This window comes from Hirundo rustica, chromosome 9, assembly GCF_015227805.2.
Source record: "Hirundo rustica isolate bHirRus1 chromosome 9, bHirRus1.pri.v3, whole genome shotgun sequence".
Lineage (NCBI taxonomy): Eukaryota > Metazoa > Chordata > Aves > Passeriformes > Hirundinidae > Hirundo > Hirundo rustica.
Window position 1 is genome coordinate 11,653,824 of NC_053458.1, and position 19,439 is coordinate 11,673,262.

Below are 19,439 nucleotides of genomic sequence, written 5' to 3' on the forward strand. Positions count from 1 at the left end.
CCAGGTTGTTCTCAACCCACAGTTTGTGCTCATTACCTGACTGCTTTATAATCCACTGCCCCAGCACAGAACTACTACACAAAGTCCAGCCACACTGGAGAAGTTTATTAGGTCAAATCCCAACCTGATAACAGACAAGAATCAATTAAATATGCCACGTAAGGCTTGTATTGAAACACTAAACTGGTCTTGTACAGGATGCATCCTTTTCCTAGTTATTCCTAGGGAAGAACTCACATACTGGAGCAAGAAGTCTGCTGCATTTGATCTGGAGCAGAAGTTGTACTATAGAGGCACTACAGAACATTTTTCGACAAGGCAACTAAACAAGAGATTAGTGCCAAAATACCTCTAGATCTACCATGTGAATTTTGCAGAGAAGGGACCTTAAGCATTTACAGAAATTCCCACCACCTTTCTTTCTTACAAAATTCATTATTTCATGATTTCAACTTAATCAGTTTCAGTTCTCACTTCCATACAGATGTGTATTTGTTACTCTGACAACAGCAGAGGAGAAAAAATGCTGTACCCACTTTATGATACGGAACTCAACACAAATGTCTGATTTGGATGCACAGGAAGACTTTGGGTAATGACGCAAGTATTTCACCCTTCTATAAACTTCCATATGAGATCAGAGGAGAGGGAAATACTTTTGTTTCTCAGTGGTTTATAAAATAACCAAAATCTGTTTGCTCAGAAACAATGCCTTTTTTTCCAAAAGAAACAGATGCCAGTAACAACTGCTCTGACATGCACGCAAAGCCCCAGGCTACAGCTCTGTCTAGGACAGTTAAGTACCATCTCCTACTACACACAGAATCATCTTCTAACAATGGGAGAGGATAACTCTGCTGCAGCCAAGCACACAACAGTCCTTTGAAGAGGAGGCAAGAATTGGATCAGACTGTATTATTACGAAAGGACAAAGCGTTTGTTGTTTCCCTTGTCATTTTCAAACTTTTAGATTGTTTCAACCCTCATATGAAGCTGTTTTTCAGGACAGAATATTGAAGTGATTTTTTTCATACTTTTCTTATTTGGTTAAGGTTCCAACATGGGCCATTTTGCTCTATGAGGACTGAGATCAAATTTAAGACAACAGCTACACAGAAATTAGGAAAGAAAAGATGCTTGCCATTTTATCCCACGTACATGTGATGCTCACCCACACAAAATCTAATCCTGCACAACTATGAAGCAATATATAGGCAAAACACCAGACTTCTATACCCAATACCACACACTGCAAATGCTGACTCCATTCAAAAAGACAAAAAAGACAAAAGAAGCATGAAAGTTCAGCCTTTAAATTAATCACTGATATCAGAATACAGGTGCAGATACAAAGGCACAGGTGACAAACTGTACCTGTTATTTTAAGGAAAGGTGCTATGAATGGGCAGCTCATACCCCCAAAATTATCAATGAGGCTTTTTCCTGAAATTTTTATGTCTATGAACTGCCTTTTCCACCTGTCCTGAAGGGCAGTGCTATGTGATCAGTTGACCCCATGAAGAACTCACAGTAGTGCCAACGTGGGACCACATTTATTAACTGGACTTTTGGTCATGTTTATACCATAAAGGACATTATCAGAGCCCACTCTTCTTCACAGATTAAGACTGCAGTTTCTCAGAAAACCATTTGCAGAGGAAAAAAAAAAAGTTAAGAAAAACCCCCCAACAAACAACAACTCATAAAACTTTCAATCATTTTTAACCAAATTCACAAAAGTATCACCTTAATAGGGTCTAATGGGGACTAAACACTAAAACTTTATCAACAGTGGTCCTGTTTTTAAATAAAGATAAGCTGCTGCTTATCAGGGATTTTTAAGATAAAAACTGAGCAGTAATCATATTTGCCTTAAATTTCATTTATATTTTTAATGCTTTATGAAATGGCCCTCATATTTTCTGTTACATTTCTGCTCTTTTTACTCAGCTATTTTCTAAAGCACTGGTGGTTGCTATGGTAACTCTGGCTTTTTTCCCCCTCAATGTTCATGCAGGTTTTCATCAAACCCAATGGCTTTTTTTTTAATCTTATCTGCTCTATAACAATAGCTCTTTGACTAAGGTGCTGGATACTGTACCAGTTGAGAATCCTGGTATTTCACAACAGCAAATGAAAAAAATGGTAAGTTTTGCTAAATTCTGAAAACTAGCAATTAAAGCAGGAGTTTTTAGGGGGTTTGTTTGTTTTTAAATGTCTGAGCACATGTCTTTCTTCCTTTTAATCTGCATATTATGCAGGTGAAAGATAAAGGCAATTTTTAAAAACAGCAATGCTTGAGGAACAGAAAACCTTGTGAGGAACTTTTTTGAAAGAAAAGTAATCACTGCTGTTTTCCACAGACTAAGCAGGACACAACTAAACTAAATAAGAACTGTGTTATTTACTGCATTTCCACTACAGATTAACATTGGTACAAATCTTCCCGTCACAGAAAAAAATACTTCTGGTCACTTTAATCCAGTATATCTTAAGGTCAGCACACAGTCCGTTACCAAGTTGATCTATAACCTACAGGAAACAAACTGCATATGCCAACAAAGAGATGACATATATGCAAAATTTTGAGCCATTTCTGAACATTCTTCCCCAAGATTCTAGTTTAAATCTAGTCTTCCAAGAATATTTAAGATTGGGGCTAAATTTTTCAATGCAGATTTGGTCTTAAAGGTTTGCTTTTCCTTGTATTCATGCAAAGGAGATTATATTGATATTTTCTACAGGACAAGGCTATCTTTTTCTGCTCCAGATAGGAAGAACCTCTCAGGAGAACTTTACTCACCAAAAGTAATACACACAGCTATTCAATCAGACTGAGCTGATTAAATGACACAAAACTAAATGAACATACAGGACTGAACATTCAAAAAATAAATCCAGACCAAACTTTTGGTAACAAGGAGACCAACTACTTCACTCACTAAATGAGGCTGAAAAGTAGCATTACTGGACTAAAGTTTTACTCCAAGATAATGACCTGAACCAGGCCCCTGACTTTGTAATGTTTACAGGCTGGAGACAGTTTGATCCAGTTCAGCTTTTGAAATAACTCTTCTTAAAACTAATTACCTTTAACGGTGTAATTTTCTTAAGCAGTTTCAAAAACATGAGCAAAAAGAAAAAGGCTTTCTAAGCTAAGAAAATTACTGTTTCGCAGAATTCAACTCTGAAAATGATTTTGTATTACTTTCTCTGGGGAAGGATTGCATCCAATATCCATTTGCCTCAACAGTAATAATTCATCTTTTTGTCTTTTATTATGATTATGGAAATTTGCCTTAATTTCAGGTTTTATAATCAGAAGCACATTATGTTTTTTGACTTGAGTAGATGACTAACATGCATATTGCTGTTATCTCTGATTATATTGATTTCCTGATTCCCTCCTCTCCTATTAACTTTTTTCAATTCAGTATGTTAAGTAGCATACCTAAAAACTACACTTCTATTTTACAAGGTGAAAATAAATAATCTACAATTTGCTCCTCTTTGTTTCAACAATTTTGTTTCTTTAAGTTAGCTTTATTATATAATTATTCTTTTTACAATTCTAATTACATTTAACAAAATAATCTGATTACTAGATGAGCACAGTAGGCACAAAATGCATTAATACATTCATTTTTCCCTGTTTCAATTTACATTACCCTAGTTTTACTGAGACTTCAGTTTGTTACCATGTGCAGGTTGCATATTCATTTGGCACATTAAAGATGGTTGGATTTCCTCAGTAGGTGGGATCTCCTTTCCAATGATATCTGTATCACCACAATTTCTACAGCTTTCTCTTATGCTCACAGCGAGATACGGGCAACATTCACATAGCAATTAGGTCTCTTCCATAGCTGCATTTTATGATATAATTACCAGGATGTAAAATGAGCTTCCCCTCCCCCTACTTTTTCTTTCCAGTCTCAATGTATCTCATAAAGGACTTCATTTTACAACCAGAGAAAGCAGAAAGAAACAGTAAGAAACCGGTTAGAAACAATTACCTAGGCTATCTAAAAACTCAACTAAGCACCTCCTGGGTGATGTACCACCACAAATAAATACCACATCAAACTACTAATCACTATTATTCTAAGACATCTCTTGCATCTATTATTTCCATCCATAAAACTCACATAAATGTACAAAAACTTCAATGCGGTGATAATGATAACGTTTTAAGAACTGCACTGTAATTTTAAATGTTTTATATTTACTATTATCTGAATTTAAGAACAGTCATAATATGGCACAGAATTACCAACTGGCTCATGCATACTCTCCCATAGCGTTGAAGAAATAATAATTATGTTTGCACAAAACCTCAATAGTGCAATATAATAAGAATTTTGTGACCAGAATGGAATCCCTCTGTTTGCAGAATATGTACAGCTACATACAAAACCTACTTTTTTTTTTTTTCTCCCACACTCTGCCACCAACTGGAAATGTGTTCTCATCCGTGACCTTTCCACAGCTTCCAGTGTTGCTGGAAGCATCTCCAAGAATGACAACCGGAGAAGCTGTTTTCATGACACAGCTGCTCATTAGTAACTGAACAGACACATCACATAAACACAACTACTATTAGTATAAAATATTTAGAGTGACACTGATGTAAACCATCTTTGAATCTATGGCATGAGAAGTCTTTCTGCCACAGGAAGACTTCTCATGCCTTTTCCCTCGTCCTTCCTAAATTACTTTATAAACCCACAGATTAATAAACAGCCTATTATTTCTCAGTAGTGCTGTTAGATTTGCAAACCACAGAGAAATATTCTGATTTAAGGACAGTTTTCTATCTAACCACATTTTCTTTGTGTGCACACACAGTTTCCAGTTTTAAAACATTACAGCAGAGTGCAGATTTATCCATTTTACAGATATGCCATATATTTTTATGGAGACATTTGTAAAAGCTCCTAAGCATCTAATAAGATAGAAGTCAGCTCAGAATATTTTGTAATAAAGTACCTGTTAGTAAAAACTATATCAGAGGGAAACCACACACAAAGGAAAAAGGAACTAGGGCACTCTATTTGACAGCTGAGGAAGAAACAGAGGTTACGTCCTCTATGGCTGAGATTTAGAGCAGTTTCACTTAGTGGCTGTTCTGCTCCAATTCCCCAGTTAAAATTTAGACCTACAGCAAGAAGTCTTCATTCCCATTTTATTCTAGCAGGAAGTCATGGTTCAGACTCTTAAGTAACCAACAGAAAAAAAAATACTAGCCAGCGGGGAACTGTGAAGCTTAAATATTATGTTACAGTTAAATTGAGATAAACCAAGGACTAACTACGGGGTTCACTATATTCTCCCAAACTAAAAAGAGTTATAAATTGTTAACTATTCAGAGGTGTAACTTTTGCCCTATTATTTCAAACCCAAAAATACTACTGAAATTTTAGAGCATGCCTATGGTAACGTAGACAAGTGGTAACACTAGCAGATAACACAGGACCTGGAATCATCTAGGTATACAAGTAACCCTTTCTGATTTTTATCTCACTGAAATTATTTAATACAAATGTAATATTGTACGTACTACTCCACCTGTCAAGTTTAAAAAACTACTGCGGAACGAGAGGAAAAACATCCTCTTATCTACTCCTTTCATACAGTTTACAATTGGGTAATCTTTCCGATTGCACAGCAGATCTAACCATCCCCATCCCTCAGAGTGCTGCGCTGCTTGGGAGGAAATTCAGATGGATAACCTGCAAGCCAGGTTTGGCCTCAGGTTTGGAAAGCTCCTGCCAGCACAACGGCGGCCTCGGACCGCAGTTCCAGGAAGGCGGCCACGGGGAAAACACGGCGGCAGCGAGCAGCCCCAGCCGTCCGTCCGTCCGCCCGTCCCTCGGAGAGCCCCGCCGGCCCCGGGCACACGGCACGGCAAGGGACGGCCCGGGCACAGGCCGAGGCTGCCCCTCCGTGCCACCGTGCCCTCGGCGAGGGGCACACCGAGCCTCCGCCCTCCCCTCGCCGTGAATCCCTCTCCAGCGAGGGCAGCGCACCTGCCACGCCAGCGAGTGCGACCGGAGCGCCTGCGAAGGGCTGCCTCGGGCCCTGGGGGATGCGCCCCTGCGCCCCACTCTGACAGCCCGGCTGGCTTCCCCGAGCGGGGAAATGCACCCAGCTCCGGCTGAACAACGTCCAGAGTCCCAGGACAGCAAACCCACCCTCCGTAATGGCTAACTTGGCGAGGGTACTCCGATTCCTCGTGCTAAACGTGAATTCAAACGTTTTGCAGAATAAGCACAAGAGGTAACCCACTTTTACAAAGTATGAATCTAAATGTCTGACATATATCACTGCTGAAAACCCAACAATCTAATGAACATTTTTAAAATATTGAGATATGAAAGACAAAAAGAGTGAAAACATAACATCGATTTAAAGATTATCATCTGTTGAAGATTAATCTGAAAGATTAACAGAGCTTTTCCTTATCCTTCAATCAGTGTCTAAAATTATACCAATGCATTACAAGTATTATTCAGTCTCTTCCTCTACATCTGATCCCTCCAAAACTGGGGTTTTTTAATGTTTTTCACACAGCAATTACACAGAGAATTACAGAGAAAATACCACTGTAAAATTAAAAATCCAGCAACAGAAGGCAGGAGGAAGGTGCAACATTTTTAATTGTTTCAGTTTCTGACAAACCATTCCCTTAGTAGAGGAGTAAACTGGTACATCAGCTACACTTCAGCAACTTTTTTTAACCAGCAGAAAGAGAAATTTTAAATGTCTATCACATAATTCAAGGAATTTATACTAAAGCAACTGTGAATACCAATGCTCAACAATTATTCTTCCCCTCCCTACAGGAAAGGAGATTCTAGCCTCCATTGTGGTCTTGTCTTCTCTTGGGAGCTCCTGGACTGAACTATTCCTGTCTCAACACCTGGCTGGGGTGGGAAGAAGACACGTTCTCCCTCTCCAATCTTGCTTCTAAATTCTCATTCCTGCCTATCGCCAAAATGCTGTTCAAATAATGCTGCGCTCTCACTAATCTCATGTAGTACGTACAAAGCGAAAGGGGAATTCCCTAAACAGTCTTGCGGCTTCAATCCATATATCTTGGGAGCCCACTGATTTGAACAATTCCTGCATCCATAAGAAACATAAATATATTTTGGTTACATTAAAAAATAGTAATTTCAGTTTGCAAGAAATTCTGGTGCTACATTACAGATTACGAACACATCTTCACACTTATACAGAGTAGCAACTTCCAGTTCATTTTGTGAAAGAAAAATCCTGCCTGTCTTCATGTTCCAAATTAGCTCTGATCTCTAAGCAGATGACTAAGGGGGTTTCAACCTTATCAGTTCTTTTTCATCATACAAACTTGAGCCCAATTTATCTGGCAGAGCAGAGGTGGGCCGTCATCATTCTGTAAAAGCTGAACATTTTCAGTTGCCATCCCCGTTATTTGCAATCGCCAAATAATAAACTGGACCCAAAGGAATTACGTTTACTAGGATTCAAAAGATACAACATATCCAACCTCAGAACAGGTATTCCTCCAGCTCCCTACTATCCTGCTTTCATCCTTTTTTTTCATTATTATTTTTCCACTTCAGAGGATAGAAAAGACTTTACTATGCTTCATTACTTCTTGTTTGTTTCTCGTGGTGTTTACTAATAACAAATCCTTCATGCAGTCTTCTGCCCGCAAAAATGCTGAATATATCCCATTTTGCAGTAAATTCTTTGTTTGCAGTATTACTATCTTTTCCTGAAAGATCAATCTCACCACATGCCATCCTACAAATTTTATAAAATAATCTTAGCAGTAGCTTGGGCACTTCAGTAGATGTATTCAGCATCTGTTTCTATAGATTTCTGATAGTCTTGACCAAACACATAAAACTATTGCATTTTATAAAGTAATATTAAACAGTGCTCAGCATGCCATCTGTAAATCCAGTGCTTTATGCGATCAGAATCGCCTTTTGTAATCACCTCCTGTTTTCTTTCCATCCTTTGATGCAACTGTGACTTTCTTGCTCCCCTGATATAAAAAACCTGCACTGGTCTACTCAAAGACCTAGCTGGATAGAAAAGGGATGCCTGACAACAATGCAATGCTTTTTTCGGAGTTCAGCTCTTCTTTCACAACTTACATTCCACTTCTTTGCTAAAGAACTAGGTCTCTCAGTATGCCCACTGTGCAGCATAGCTTCTCTGAGTGCAGTAGAGCCTCCAGAAACAAGCAGTTCAGGGACACATCTCAGTCTTCCAGACCATCATGCAGCTCACCAAAACCAACAACTGGCCTTCAGGGACTTGCATGTCAGTAATAAATGTAATAGCTGTATGATGATACCTTCGGTCCAGCAAATGCCTGACTTGAGAAAGGACCCTGCTGTTGGGAGGGCTGGAAGATGTAGACCAAGATCAATTTTATGGTGTTTTACCCACTGTTATATAAATATGTTGTGAAGGCAGACTGCTCCTTTCCCTCCATAGCTTTGGGCAAGACACAAATTTTCAGAGGCAGAAATTTCTGACCATTCAGAAGGTCATCCCTCAGGCGCTCAAAAAAATCAAGTGTAAGCTTTTTCACAATATGAAAACAGGCAAAGACTAAAAGCATTTGCAAATGGCTTAATACTGTATTTTTAAAAAGCAGTAATGTTGCTTGAACCTTGGAAATTTAGTAACTATGTGCCCAGATTAATTTCTAGGGCATAAGGAATGCCAATGTCAGCTTGGTCTCTAAATTCCAAAGACCTAAGGGTCCCACAATCTCTCTTTCCAGATGCCTGCTTCTCTTCACCTCTGCTTTTCCTCACTCTGCTAGAAATCACACAGGAAGAGTATTCCAACAAACATCAGTGGCAGTTCTGGTACTTCCGACAGGAAGCAAATAATAGTAACACAGTTTTATTGAAATTCCAATGTTATCTCAGTGCTGAAAACATGCCAAAATTACATGAAAATATTTCCTGGTCAGACTTATGCCAAATACTACAGGTGTTTTCATGGTCTTCTTCAGCAGCAACATAGAGCACACAGCTACAGAAATACTACTAGGAACAGACATTAATTTTTATTTAGCACCTGGGCAGCAAAGCAAGAAAATCAAGCCAGGACCTCCATATAAATAGCACCAGAAAGAATAACAAGCACTTCAGGAGACTGCAATTATAAAGCAGCCTGCTCAACTGCAAAAATAATAGCAGGTAAAGATCACACAGGGAGGAGAGATGAAGAAGAAATAATGAAACAAAATGAGAATTTTACATAGGGAAGGTATAAAAAGGAATGGAATAAAGGGAAACAAACTAAAACCCCTAGATCAAATATCCTGTGATATCTGGATATTCTCAAGTTGCCTAGATGATGTTAAAATCTACTAGATATACTTAAGATCTCCCACTAAATTTGCCATGCAAAAATTTTAGACCAGTCCACTGCCTAACACCACACGTGCTCCAGTCAACTGGCATATCTAAGTTACTTGTGAAGAATATAAAGTACTGAAGTTGATTCAAAAGCTGAACAAAATACTGCCATTGACTTGGATGTGCTTCATGGTACCTCTACAGACCAAGAAGTTTCTTTGCCTATTAAAATTATACATAGAAATCACTAACTATATACCGGTTCAACAAAGTAGTGTTGCACTGAAAATGTGAAATGATAGAAGCACAACCTGGTGACAACAGTTGAAGTTTTCTCATAGAAAAAAATGCAGGATGACACACACAACAAAAATTTGGAGGAAGAGGGGGAAAAATCACCAAAGAACATCTGAGTCAAGAGCTACAGTTTGGAAAGAAAACTTTTTCTTTTTGTTACTAAAACCCCCTCAAAATCTGTCAAAATGCATGGTCAAAAATCCTTTCAAAGGACCAGAAAATAAATTGTCCAAAGCTACTTTTTAAAATACTTTGCCAAACAGGAACTGTAATTACCATGCATAGCACTTCAGTCTTCTCAGCACAATTTATACCTGCAGTTCCTTTCGATACTGTCAGTCATCCTTATTTATTTTATACCAACATTATACTAGTGAGACTGTGTCCTCCTACATAATTTTTCCTTCTACAATCTTCATACTAATTTCAGTTGTATTACCTTGGAAAGTTCTTTTATACTAGCAGGTATAGGAGTGTGTATATATGTCTATGTATATATTGACCTATCTTTATGCAAGCAAAGAAACCTCAAATATATTTACAAAATACTTCAGGAAATCCAGCAAGCAAGTATTGGTTCATCCATCTTCTGTAATTACTTGTAGGCTATTAGAAAACACACAGATTACAAAATCCAAATTTACCACTAAAGCAGAATAAATTTGTAAGACATTAAAGGAAAACACAGTACATGTGTAACCTATTCGTGTTCTTCATGGGAAAAATTATGATACCCATCTGAAGATGTTTGTGGACCTAGAAGTAACAGCTTCTTAATCTCACTGGCAATTCAAATGAATAGACACCTGCTAAATTCTGAGGTTTTCTTCTATTTTGACATTACTCTGAAACTGAAACATGTTACATCTCTACCAGGTTGCCGCCCAGTAGGAAAAGTGGAAAGTAAGACAAAACCCTCCCATTATCCCATGAATTTCCACTGAACAAGGACCAAGTTGAACACCCCGTTTCCACACCCGTCTGATTCCAAAGGGATCCCACAGAGCGGGGCGCGGGGCGGGCACGGCGGGGCCTGTCCCAGCCCCGGTCCCGGCCGTGGTCCCGGTCACATCCCCGATCACTGCCCCAGCCCTGGTCCTGGTCACATCCCCAGTCACTGCCCCAGCCCTGGTCCCGGTTACGGTCCCAGCCCCGATTAGGGTCTCTGTGCCGGCCCTAGTCTCGGTTACGGTCACTGTCCCAGTCCCGGTCCCGGTCTCTGTCCCGGCCCCGGTCACTGTCCCGGTCGCTGCCCAGGTCACTGTCCCAGCCCCATTCCCGGTTACGGTCTCTGTCCCAGCCCCGGTCCCAGCCCCGATCACTGGCCCGGTCTCTGTCCCGGTTATGGTCCCGGTCGCAGCCCCGGTTATGGTTACTGTCCCAGCCCTATTCCCGATCCCGGTCTCTGTCCCGGTCCCCGCCCCGGCTGTGGTCACTGTCCCGGTCCCCGCCCCGGCTGTGGTCACTGTCCCGGTCCCCGCCCCGGTCACTGTCCCGGTCCCAGCCCCGATCACGGTCACTGTCCCGGTCCCAGCCCCGGCTGTGGTCACTGTCCCGGTCCCAGCCCCGGTCTCTGTCCCGGTCCCAGCCCCGGTCACTGTCCCGGTCCCAGCCCCGGTCTCTGTCCCGGTCCCAGCCCCGGTCTCTGTCCCGGTCCCAGCCCCGGTCTCTGTCCCGGTCCCAGCCCCGGTCTCTGTCCCGGTCCCAGCCCCGGTCCCAGCCCCGGTCTCTGTCCCGGTCTCAGCCCCGGTCTCTGTCCCGATCGCAGCCCCGGTCTCTGTCCCGGTCTCTGTCCCGGTCCCAGCCCCGGTCTCTGTCCCGGTCCCAGCCCCGGTCTCTGTCCCGGTCGCAGCCCCGGTCCCAGCCCCGGTCTCTGTCCCGGTCCCAGCCCCGGTCTCTGTCCCGGTCCCAGCCCCGGTCTCTGTCCCGGTCCCAGCCCCGATCACGGTCACTGTCCCGGTCTCAGCCCCGGTCACTGTCCCGGTCCCAGCCCCGATCACGGTCACTGTCCCGGTCCCAGCCCCGGTCTCTGTCCCGGTCCCAGCCCCGGTCTCTGTCCCGGTCCCAGCCCCGGTCTCTGTCCCGGTCCCAGCCCCGGTCCCAGCCCCGGTCTCGGTCCCGGTCCCGGTCCCGGCCCCGCCCGCCGCGCTCCGGCGCGATGTCGCCACCTGCCGGCGCCGGCCGGGAGCGGCCGCGGTGCGCCCGGCGCTGCCGCCCCGCGCGGTGCGGGATCCCCGCCCGGCCCCGCGAACCTGCCCGGAAACGTGAGCTGGCAAAATCGTCCGAAATGTGACCCACGAAACGTGAAAGAACCACAGTACAGTGGTACACACTGAACGGGGATCTCGGAACAAACCCGGACATTTATTTTAACGAAAGCCCACTGGGCGGAGCAGCGTCTACTTGTCAAATAAATAAATTACCTATTGGTTCATAAAGTGCATTCCCCAGGGCTTCAGGATCACACAAAAGCAGCTCTAATTATTAAGCACATCAAATTGAAAATCGCTGGTGGAAAAGAAGAAAGGACAGGAAAGAGACACCAACACCCACACACAAAATAGATTGGGAAAACATTAGCTAGTACTACTCTGCAAATGAACCAATTACTTACTCATAATTAGCCTGTTACACATGCAACCCTCCTAACACAAGCAACCAGTTTACTTATTTTTAGGAAAACAGTCACTGCCAGTAGGATCACAATTCTTCATAACAGAAGTATGAAATACAAGGCCTAATTCTCAAAAGCAATGAAACTAGGATGGTTTTATATGATGCTGTGTATAATTCACTTGTTACTGCCCTCAAGGGAAATATTCATCCCAATTTTTACCAACACTTTCTGCTGATACAGGTCTTTTTCCTCATAACAAGAACAAGAAAAGGAGAAAGTGTTCCAACTGGCTGTAGAGTTACAATCTAAGTTTATAAGACACACCCCTAATTTTTTAAATGTTCTAAAACCTGCAAGGCTCCTCCCCCAAAGAAGCAAGATTTCTTCTACTCCTTAATGCTGACTTTTTGCACTTGCATGGGGATTTAGACAAAACATAACCATCTGAAGCCTCAGAACCCCCAGACTGTCAGATTTTCTGCTAAAATTGGCAGCTACAGATCCCTGTCAGGACTGAGGCAGCTGCAGAACAAGCCCTTTGAAGTGAACACAGCTTAGACTGAAACAGCTACGAAGAAAGGAAATAGCAGAGGAACCTTCTCTTTATTTTTTAAAGCTTTTACTCGCAAATATTCACCTACCACTACGTGGATAGAAAGAATGCCTCTTCTCTTGGTTAATTAGTAGTTGTTCTCTGTATGAGCCTCAGCCCAAGCCAGAGGAAACTTCAAAGGCCTCACTCATCAAATGTCACGGCATGAGCTCCACGTGAAGCTGCCAGTTCTGATCTGGTTGCACAGCTATGGCTCACGCTGGGCTCGGGAGCGGATCTGTACAACCAAGTAATTGCTAAGCAATTGTGTAACAAAAGAACAAACTTCTATTGAAAAGATTTGGCAAAGTCACAGCAGTGGGCAAGATGAGAACTTGAACAGTCTGCCAGCAGTAGAATCCTGCTACGTGTTCATGCCTCACACGACAGCATCTTCTTTACCCGTAATCTGTTAATCAGCGGTTTACCTCTTTTGTTCATTTGGCTTTTAATGTCCTTATCTGCACATGTGACACCTGCAGCTTTAAAACAAACAAATCAGATCTAACATGGACTACTTAAGACTCTGTCAGAGTTGAGGCCCGGATTTTATTTTCTGATTATGCTCTGTAACAAACATTCTGCAGCAATCTACTGCCACCAACATGAAAAAGGAGAAGAAAAAAGGTATCGAGCTAACACTGAGGGAAGAATAAAACAGAGGACATGATTCATAAACGAATGAAGCCTCAAGACTTCATTAAATATTAAACCAATAACATCTTCACACTAATAACCGATGCAATACAAATTTTTCATGTGCCAGTAGTATATATTTGTATCTATACCTCTTGGTCAATAAATCTTAAAAACTCTTAAGGGCCCAAGTTCAATTCCTTATTATTTTCTTCATCAGGGCTTTTAAACCAACATTGGGCATGAACAAGATTAGTCATAACTATTTTGGAAGGATTATTTCACTTTTAATAAGCTAGGTTTAGTTCTCTCCCAATGAAACAAAAAAGAATAAACCAGGCTGTGATTGCCCCATCCTTCCCCAGCTGTTTTACCTCAGAGTGTCAGCAGCCATTGCAGAATGGTTTAACTGACACTGAGAGGGTTAAGAATAAGCACTCGCGTTCTTTCATTCAGGAGTCATTCTTACATTATTTTGGGACAATCAGTGGTAGTACCTATTCAAAAATCATGTAATTTGTGTTCCGCCTGCCTTCTCAACACCCTCAGAAACAGATGTGTGTAATGTTCGTAACATTCTTTTAAAAAAACAGAGTAACTAGCTCTTGTAGATCAGACACTCCAAAATTGCATTTTTAAAAAGCACTAACATTTTCATTTAATAAATTCATTTCAAGCTGTAATTCTTAAATTTTTTTGTAGCTAAACAGAGCTGTCATCCCAAGAGGAACTGACCTCGGAATTCTGCTTAAGGAATTTATTAAGCACTCCATATCACTGTCTGTTAGAGCTGTATCACAATTTTCCAGTACTTTTTAAACAAATTCTATATTTTCTCCTCCATTAAAAACATATTGTCTATAAACTCTTTTCAAATGGTAACAAGACACCGAAAACTTAAGTACTTTTTTAGAAAATTGTATAAAGGAGAACTATTAAATCAGCATGTCCCCATCCCTTCCAATTTCACAGACTTAAGTGGAATTGCCATGATAATGTAAAACAGCTTTCATTAACTATCAGAACATTTCACAAGGATAATATTCCTCTCTGTGCATGAGTGCCTATTTCTCAACAGGCTTCCATGTGTGCAGTCCAGTAGTGTCAGGCACCAAAATCCCTCCACTACTGCCACCAAACTACACACACACACACAAAAAGCTGAAAATTCCAACCAGTCATTTCCTGTTTCAGAATAGTAAAGCCCTTCAAAATCTATTTCTCCTCTCAATTGTCCACAAATTAGAAACCCACATAGGTAAGTTTTTATTGTGGTTTTTGAGTAGCAAAATGTCTCTTACTTGCCAAGACCTTTTTTATTCTTCAGTGAAAAAACAAATTTAGTGTCACTAAGGACTGTTCTATACTAAGGAATCACAAAACTAATTTCAGATTTATATCGTATGTACTAATGCATATGATCCAGATATAAATACAGTATGAAAGTAAAATATGAAATACACTAAACCTTGTAGGATATTAATAATGACAAGGACCAGAGTTACTGTTATCTTAAAAAAAATAAAACTGCTATCCACTGGCTTGAACAACAGTAAACAACAAGGCCGACAGGAATTTACATAAATTTATGCGCTGAGAAGTATTTAGTCCCTGATATAACACAATGTTTCTACCCTTTGTTTCCCCCTCCTACAGAGCAGTATCATTGAGCACAAAAGTCATAACAGAAATGGAAGTACAATGCTAAATAAACCCTACAGAACAAGCACATCTTCCTTTACATCTTCCCAATAGGTGGCAACAGAATCCCAAAAATACAAAGAAGGTTACACTTGTTTCTTCATCCACAAAGGAAGCCCTGTTACAACTTCAACCAACGAACTTGCACCAGTAATTTTAATCAAATGAATCACTGAATCTCAGGAACAAAAATTCTCAGGACAAGATAATGTCAAAGGCCAGAGAATTCATAGAACTCAAAGCATTTATTAAAAAGCTAATTGGTATTAAACACCTAACCTGATAGCTTATACTCGGAGCTTATCTGGGGTGGGAGGGGACAAACTACCACAAGCAGGAATTGCAGTAACAAAATATTTGAGCACTAAAGTAGAAACATTAAGGAAGAAAGAAAATTCTAAACAGTTTCTGTGGTTGTCGACATTCACACCTTGGTCTTAAGCAGCATTTATTTACAAGGGTGAGGAAAGGAGTGGGCACTTTTAAACAAAGCTTTCAGCTGACAACTTCACCACAGTAGGAGGTCCATATTAACTCCCTGATTCCTTGTAAGAAATGACAGGAACTCAGAGTTCTTTTTCCTTGGCAGTTACACAACTACTTCATTTTTGTGGCAAAAGCTATACAAATCAGGTCTAAACAATGGCTACTTACTCGCTTTCAAATCCAGCCACGTCCCGGTCCAAGGAGAGCGTCTCTGCGGTGATCTCCACCTTCCTGACGCTGCCAAAGAAATCTGTTATCAGAACTTTCTGCGGGTCTCGCTGGAACAGGTCGGTTCGGTGCCCAGGGGTGGAAACACACAAGCTCTTTGGGCAGACCTGAAACTGGAAACCAAGATGGACAATCACATCCTGTCCCTCACTCAACAGTCTCTACATATACCTTCCAAAATGAAACTACTACTCAAAAGAAAGATAAATGATACACGTAACTTGCATTAATTTCAGTACCAGCTCCACAGCTGAAAAAAAAAAAAATGTTGAAAAAACACATTAAAATGCATAAACATCTTGATTAAGCATTTCTGAAAACCTTTTTCCTTACAATAATGCCACTGGAGTTTAAAAATGCTCCTGTGAAAGCAAACTATCAATTACATCTAACTGATAAATGCACAAATATATTGCTGAATATAGATGCAGCAATGCTGTCATAACCTTCCAGAAGTCACAAGTGGGCATAATTTCTTCATATTTACCAAAGGGAGGCATGCAAAATTAAACAAGCTTTGATAAGCAGCTATGTTGAAGGCTTCATAAAGAAGCAAAAATTTGCATTTTGATCAGAAAAAGAAAGTCCATCGGTCTAGTTTCTAACTTATAGCCCCCAAATTAATGCATAAGATCTTAAAATATCAAAAGTGCTTTATTTACATTAAGTTCACAGACACCCTGTGACACCTACAAACTAGCTAAATACCCTATTATTTATTTTACCCGTGTACTTTGTCTACATATCAGATCCCCTATATCCCGCACATGCTGCAACACCTGAAAGACAAAACCAGCACTAACAAAATCAGAAGGAACAGTGACAGATCTGTTGCAGCGTTTAGAACACCTGGCAAGACAAGGATGCCTATTAAGTAACAAGTTTGTTACGTACCCAGCAGACACTCAAGGCAATACAAATGCATGATGGACATAAAGCCATTTTGCACAAGTCCTACCACACTTGCCACAACACAGATCACCTGGTAACAGTGCAGTGAGTCCTTCCCATTCCAGCCACACAGAACATTTTACACGTGAGATTTAACATGCAGGACTAAATCTGTCACCCTCCACATGGGCTCTTATTCTCCTTAATATTAATTTTCCAAGTGATCTTCACAAACAGGTCCATCAACCACAGGATATAGAGCTCACAGACCTAAATTACATCATGGGTCAGCTCTTACAAGGTTGCACCCTTGTGACAAAAACACAGGTCCTAATCAGCTCAGTGCAAATACAACTTGAATTATCCCAGCTTATGACTGACAAAAACCTGTGATACCTCCCAGCAGAAACACGGTGCTCAGCTTGACACAAAATGCACAGGCTTTTGTTGCTCATTCTCTTTGGACAACAGAGCCCTACATTACAAGAAGTGTCTCAGAGAGGAAACAATCTATCTGGCTTTTCTTCACAGAGGACAGATTCTATCTTCCTATTCCTCCCTTCTGCTCTATTCCAGTTTCTCTTTCATCTCTCTTTAGCCTAAGCCTGTAAGCATATGGCATTAGGCTGCCTGCCCAGGGAGACCTCAGCTCACTTTCACCTTTACCTGAAGCATACAAGCACACACTCAGCTCTTATTTCAATGATTCCCAACTCTTGTTGGCTGCTATCACACAGCTGCTAAAGAAAAGATGAGGCAAATCAAACCCTTGTAATGTTCCCTGTGGTGAAAATGAACTAGACTCATCAGCATCACGCTTCCCATACAAAAGCCATTTGTTAATGCACACACAAACCCTCTAAAGTTTTCATTTTCACCAAAACGCCATCAATTTTCTCCAGCTTTGCTCCAATTAAGGGTACAAACATAACAAGTCTCTGAACTAAAGTATAAAAAGTAAGCATTTATTTTAATCCCACTATTTGAAAATAAATTTATGCTGCAGTTGTACAAGTAAGTCTCTCACCAATGTTTTGAAGGTATAAATGTTGAAAAAAACTGCATCAGCACTGAAAGTAGGAAACTGATATTGCACCCAACTGATTCTTACCTGTCCCTCAACAGTTTACTACCACAACACATTGATATCAAATTGAACAAAAATATGAAGTGGCAGTGAAAAGAAGACTTCAGTGTTAAAAACCTACCCATCCACTACCACTGTAAGAAGGAACAATTACACCACAGCAGACTAACACTAATAACTGAGGTCTTCTGAGAAGAAAAGGAAAAAGCAAACACTGGCTAAGTTAAGCAAATTTTTTCCTATATTAATTTTTCCAAACTTTTAATTTTTTTTTTCAAACAGAGCTAGAAAACTCTCCCAACTTTGTTATCTTAACTTTTCTAACAACAATTTAGCTATTTTATGACAAATAACACCTCATTTAGAAATTTATTTGACTCTTATTTTAAAAGTTCAGATGTATGACATTCCAGTGTAGCTTTTATTTTCAGGGAATTGTGATCAAACCTGAAGTCAGTCATTTGGAGTTTTATGCTATCCCTTAGCAACACAGATGGAGCAGGTGGGGTGTAGGTGGAGTGGATTATGAAAAATGATGTATCATTCTTTGCAGGAATGCAATATCCAAATCTTAGGTGGATGTGAAGAGAAGCCGTTTCAAGAGTGGTTAGAGAAAAGTAAAGAGGTAATGGGATAGAAGCAGTGTAACAAATACATAGTACTTCAAAAAGAGAAGACATTTGACATATCAGAAGATCAAATAACTAATGATAATTTAATTTCAAAGCTAGGTAGTGAGCAACCTAAGTTACCCTGATCTTCGAAAGCATTAATTTAAGTTTAAAAAATCAGAGTTGGATAGAGTACCTCCTGCAATGGTTGGCAAAAAAACCCAGGTTTCTGTCCTCACCATGGACTAACCATATGTCAATTTGGAACTCTTAGACGAAGCTGTGAAAAGCACCAATCCAAAGTCAAATGGTCACATTTGCTGAAATGTGTGCAGATTATAACCCAGTACCTGATTACACAATGGTCTGGAAGAGACCTTAAAGATCATCTAGTTCACTTTCCTGCCAAGGGCAGGGACACCTTCCACTAGACCAGACATCAAAGTCCCATCCAACCTGGCCTTGAAGAAATTACCACAAATCAAGATTTATTTGTGCCCCTTCTCTTCCACTCCCCAAGCATCAATCAGCAAATCAATGTATGATAAGATGACTTATATGATAGAAGGAATTTACCAGTATGGATAACTTCCCTCAGCTCTTCCTGAGTATTTGGTATATAAGCAAAACCACAGTCAGGTATCTTCTGCAAAGAGCTCAAAAAGTAAACTACTTGGCCAGCTAAAAATTTTCTGCACTTTTCACAATAATCAGATTAACATCCTGCTGGCCAGACCACCTATACCACTTCCAAGAGAGTGTCTTACACAGTAGAAAACACTGTTCCTTTTTATGACCTTTTATTATTAACAGAAATTAATTTTCTGGTTTACAGGCATTTGAATGAACAGGCTAGACAAACATACTTAATCAATAAGGAACTTGCATATTTTTCTTTATCAAGATTTATTTTAAAGTCACC

At 40.5% G+C, this 19,439-nt stretch overlaps 1 protein-coding gene across 1 annotated transcript in view; it reads right to left on the reverse strand.

Moving 5' to 3' along the window:
* Positions 1–19,439, reverse strand: part of PIGK (phosphatidylinositol glycan anchor biosynthesis class K) — a 66,743-nt gene that overhangs the window by 37,256 nt on the left and 10,048 nt on the right. Inside the window, exon 9 of the mRNA XM_040073181.1 lies at positions 15,869–16,041. Within this exon, the coding sequence (XP_039929115.1) occupies positions 15,869–16,041 (173 nt within the window). The remainder of the gene's footprint in view (positions 1–15,868; positions 16,042–19,439) is intronic.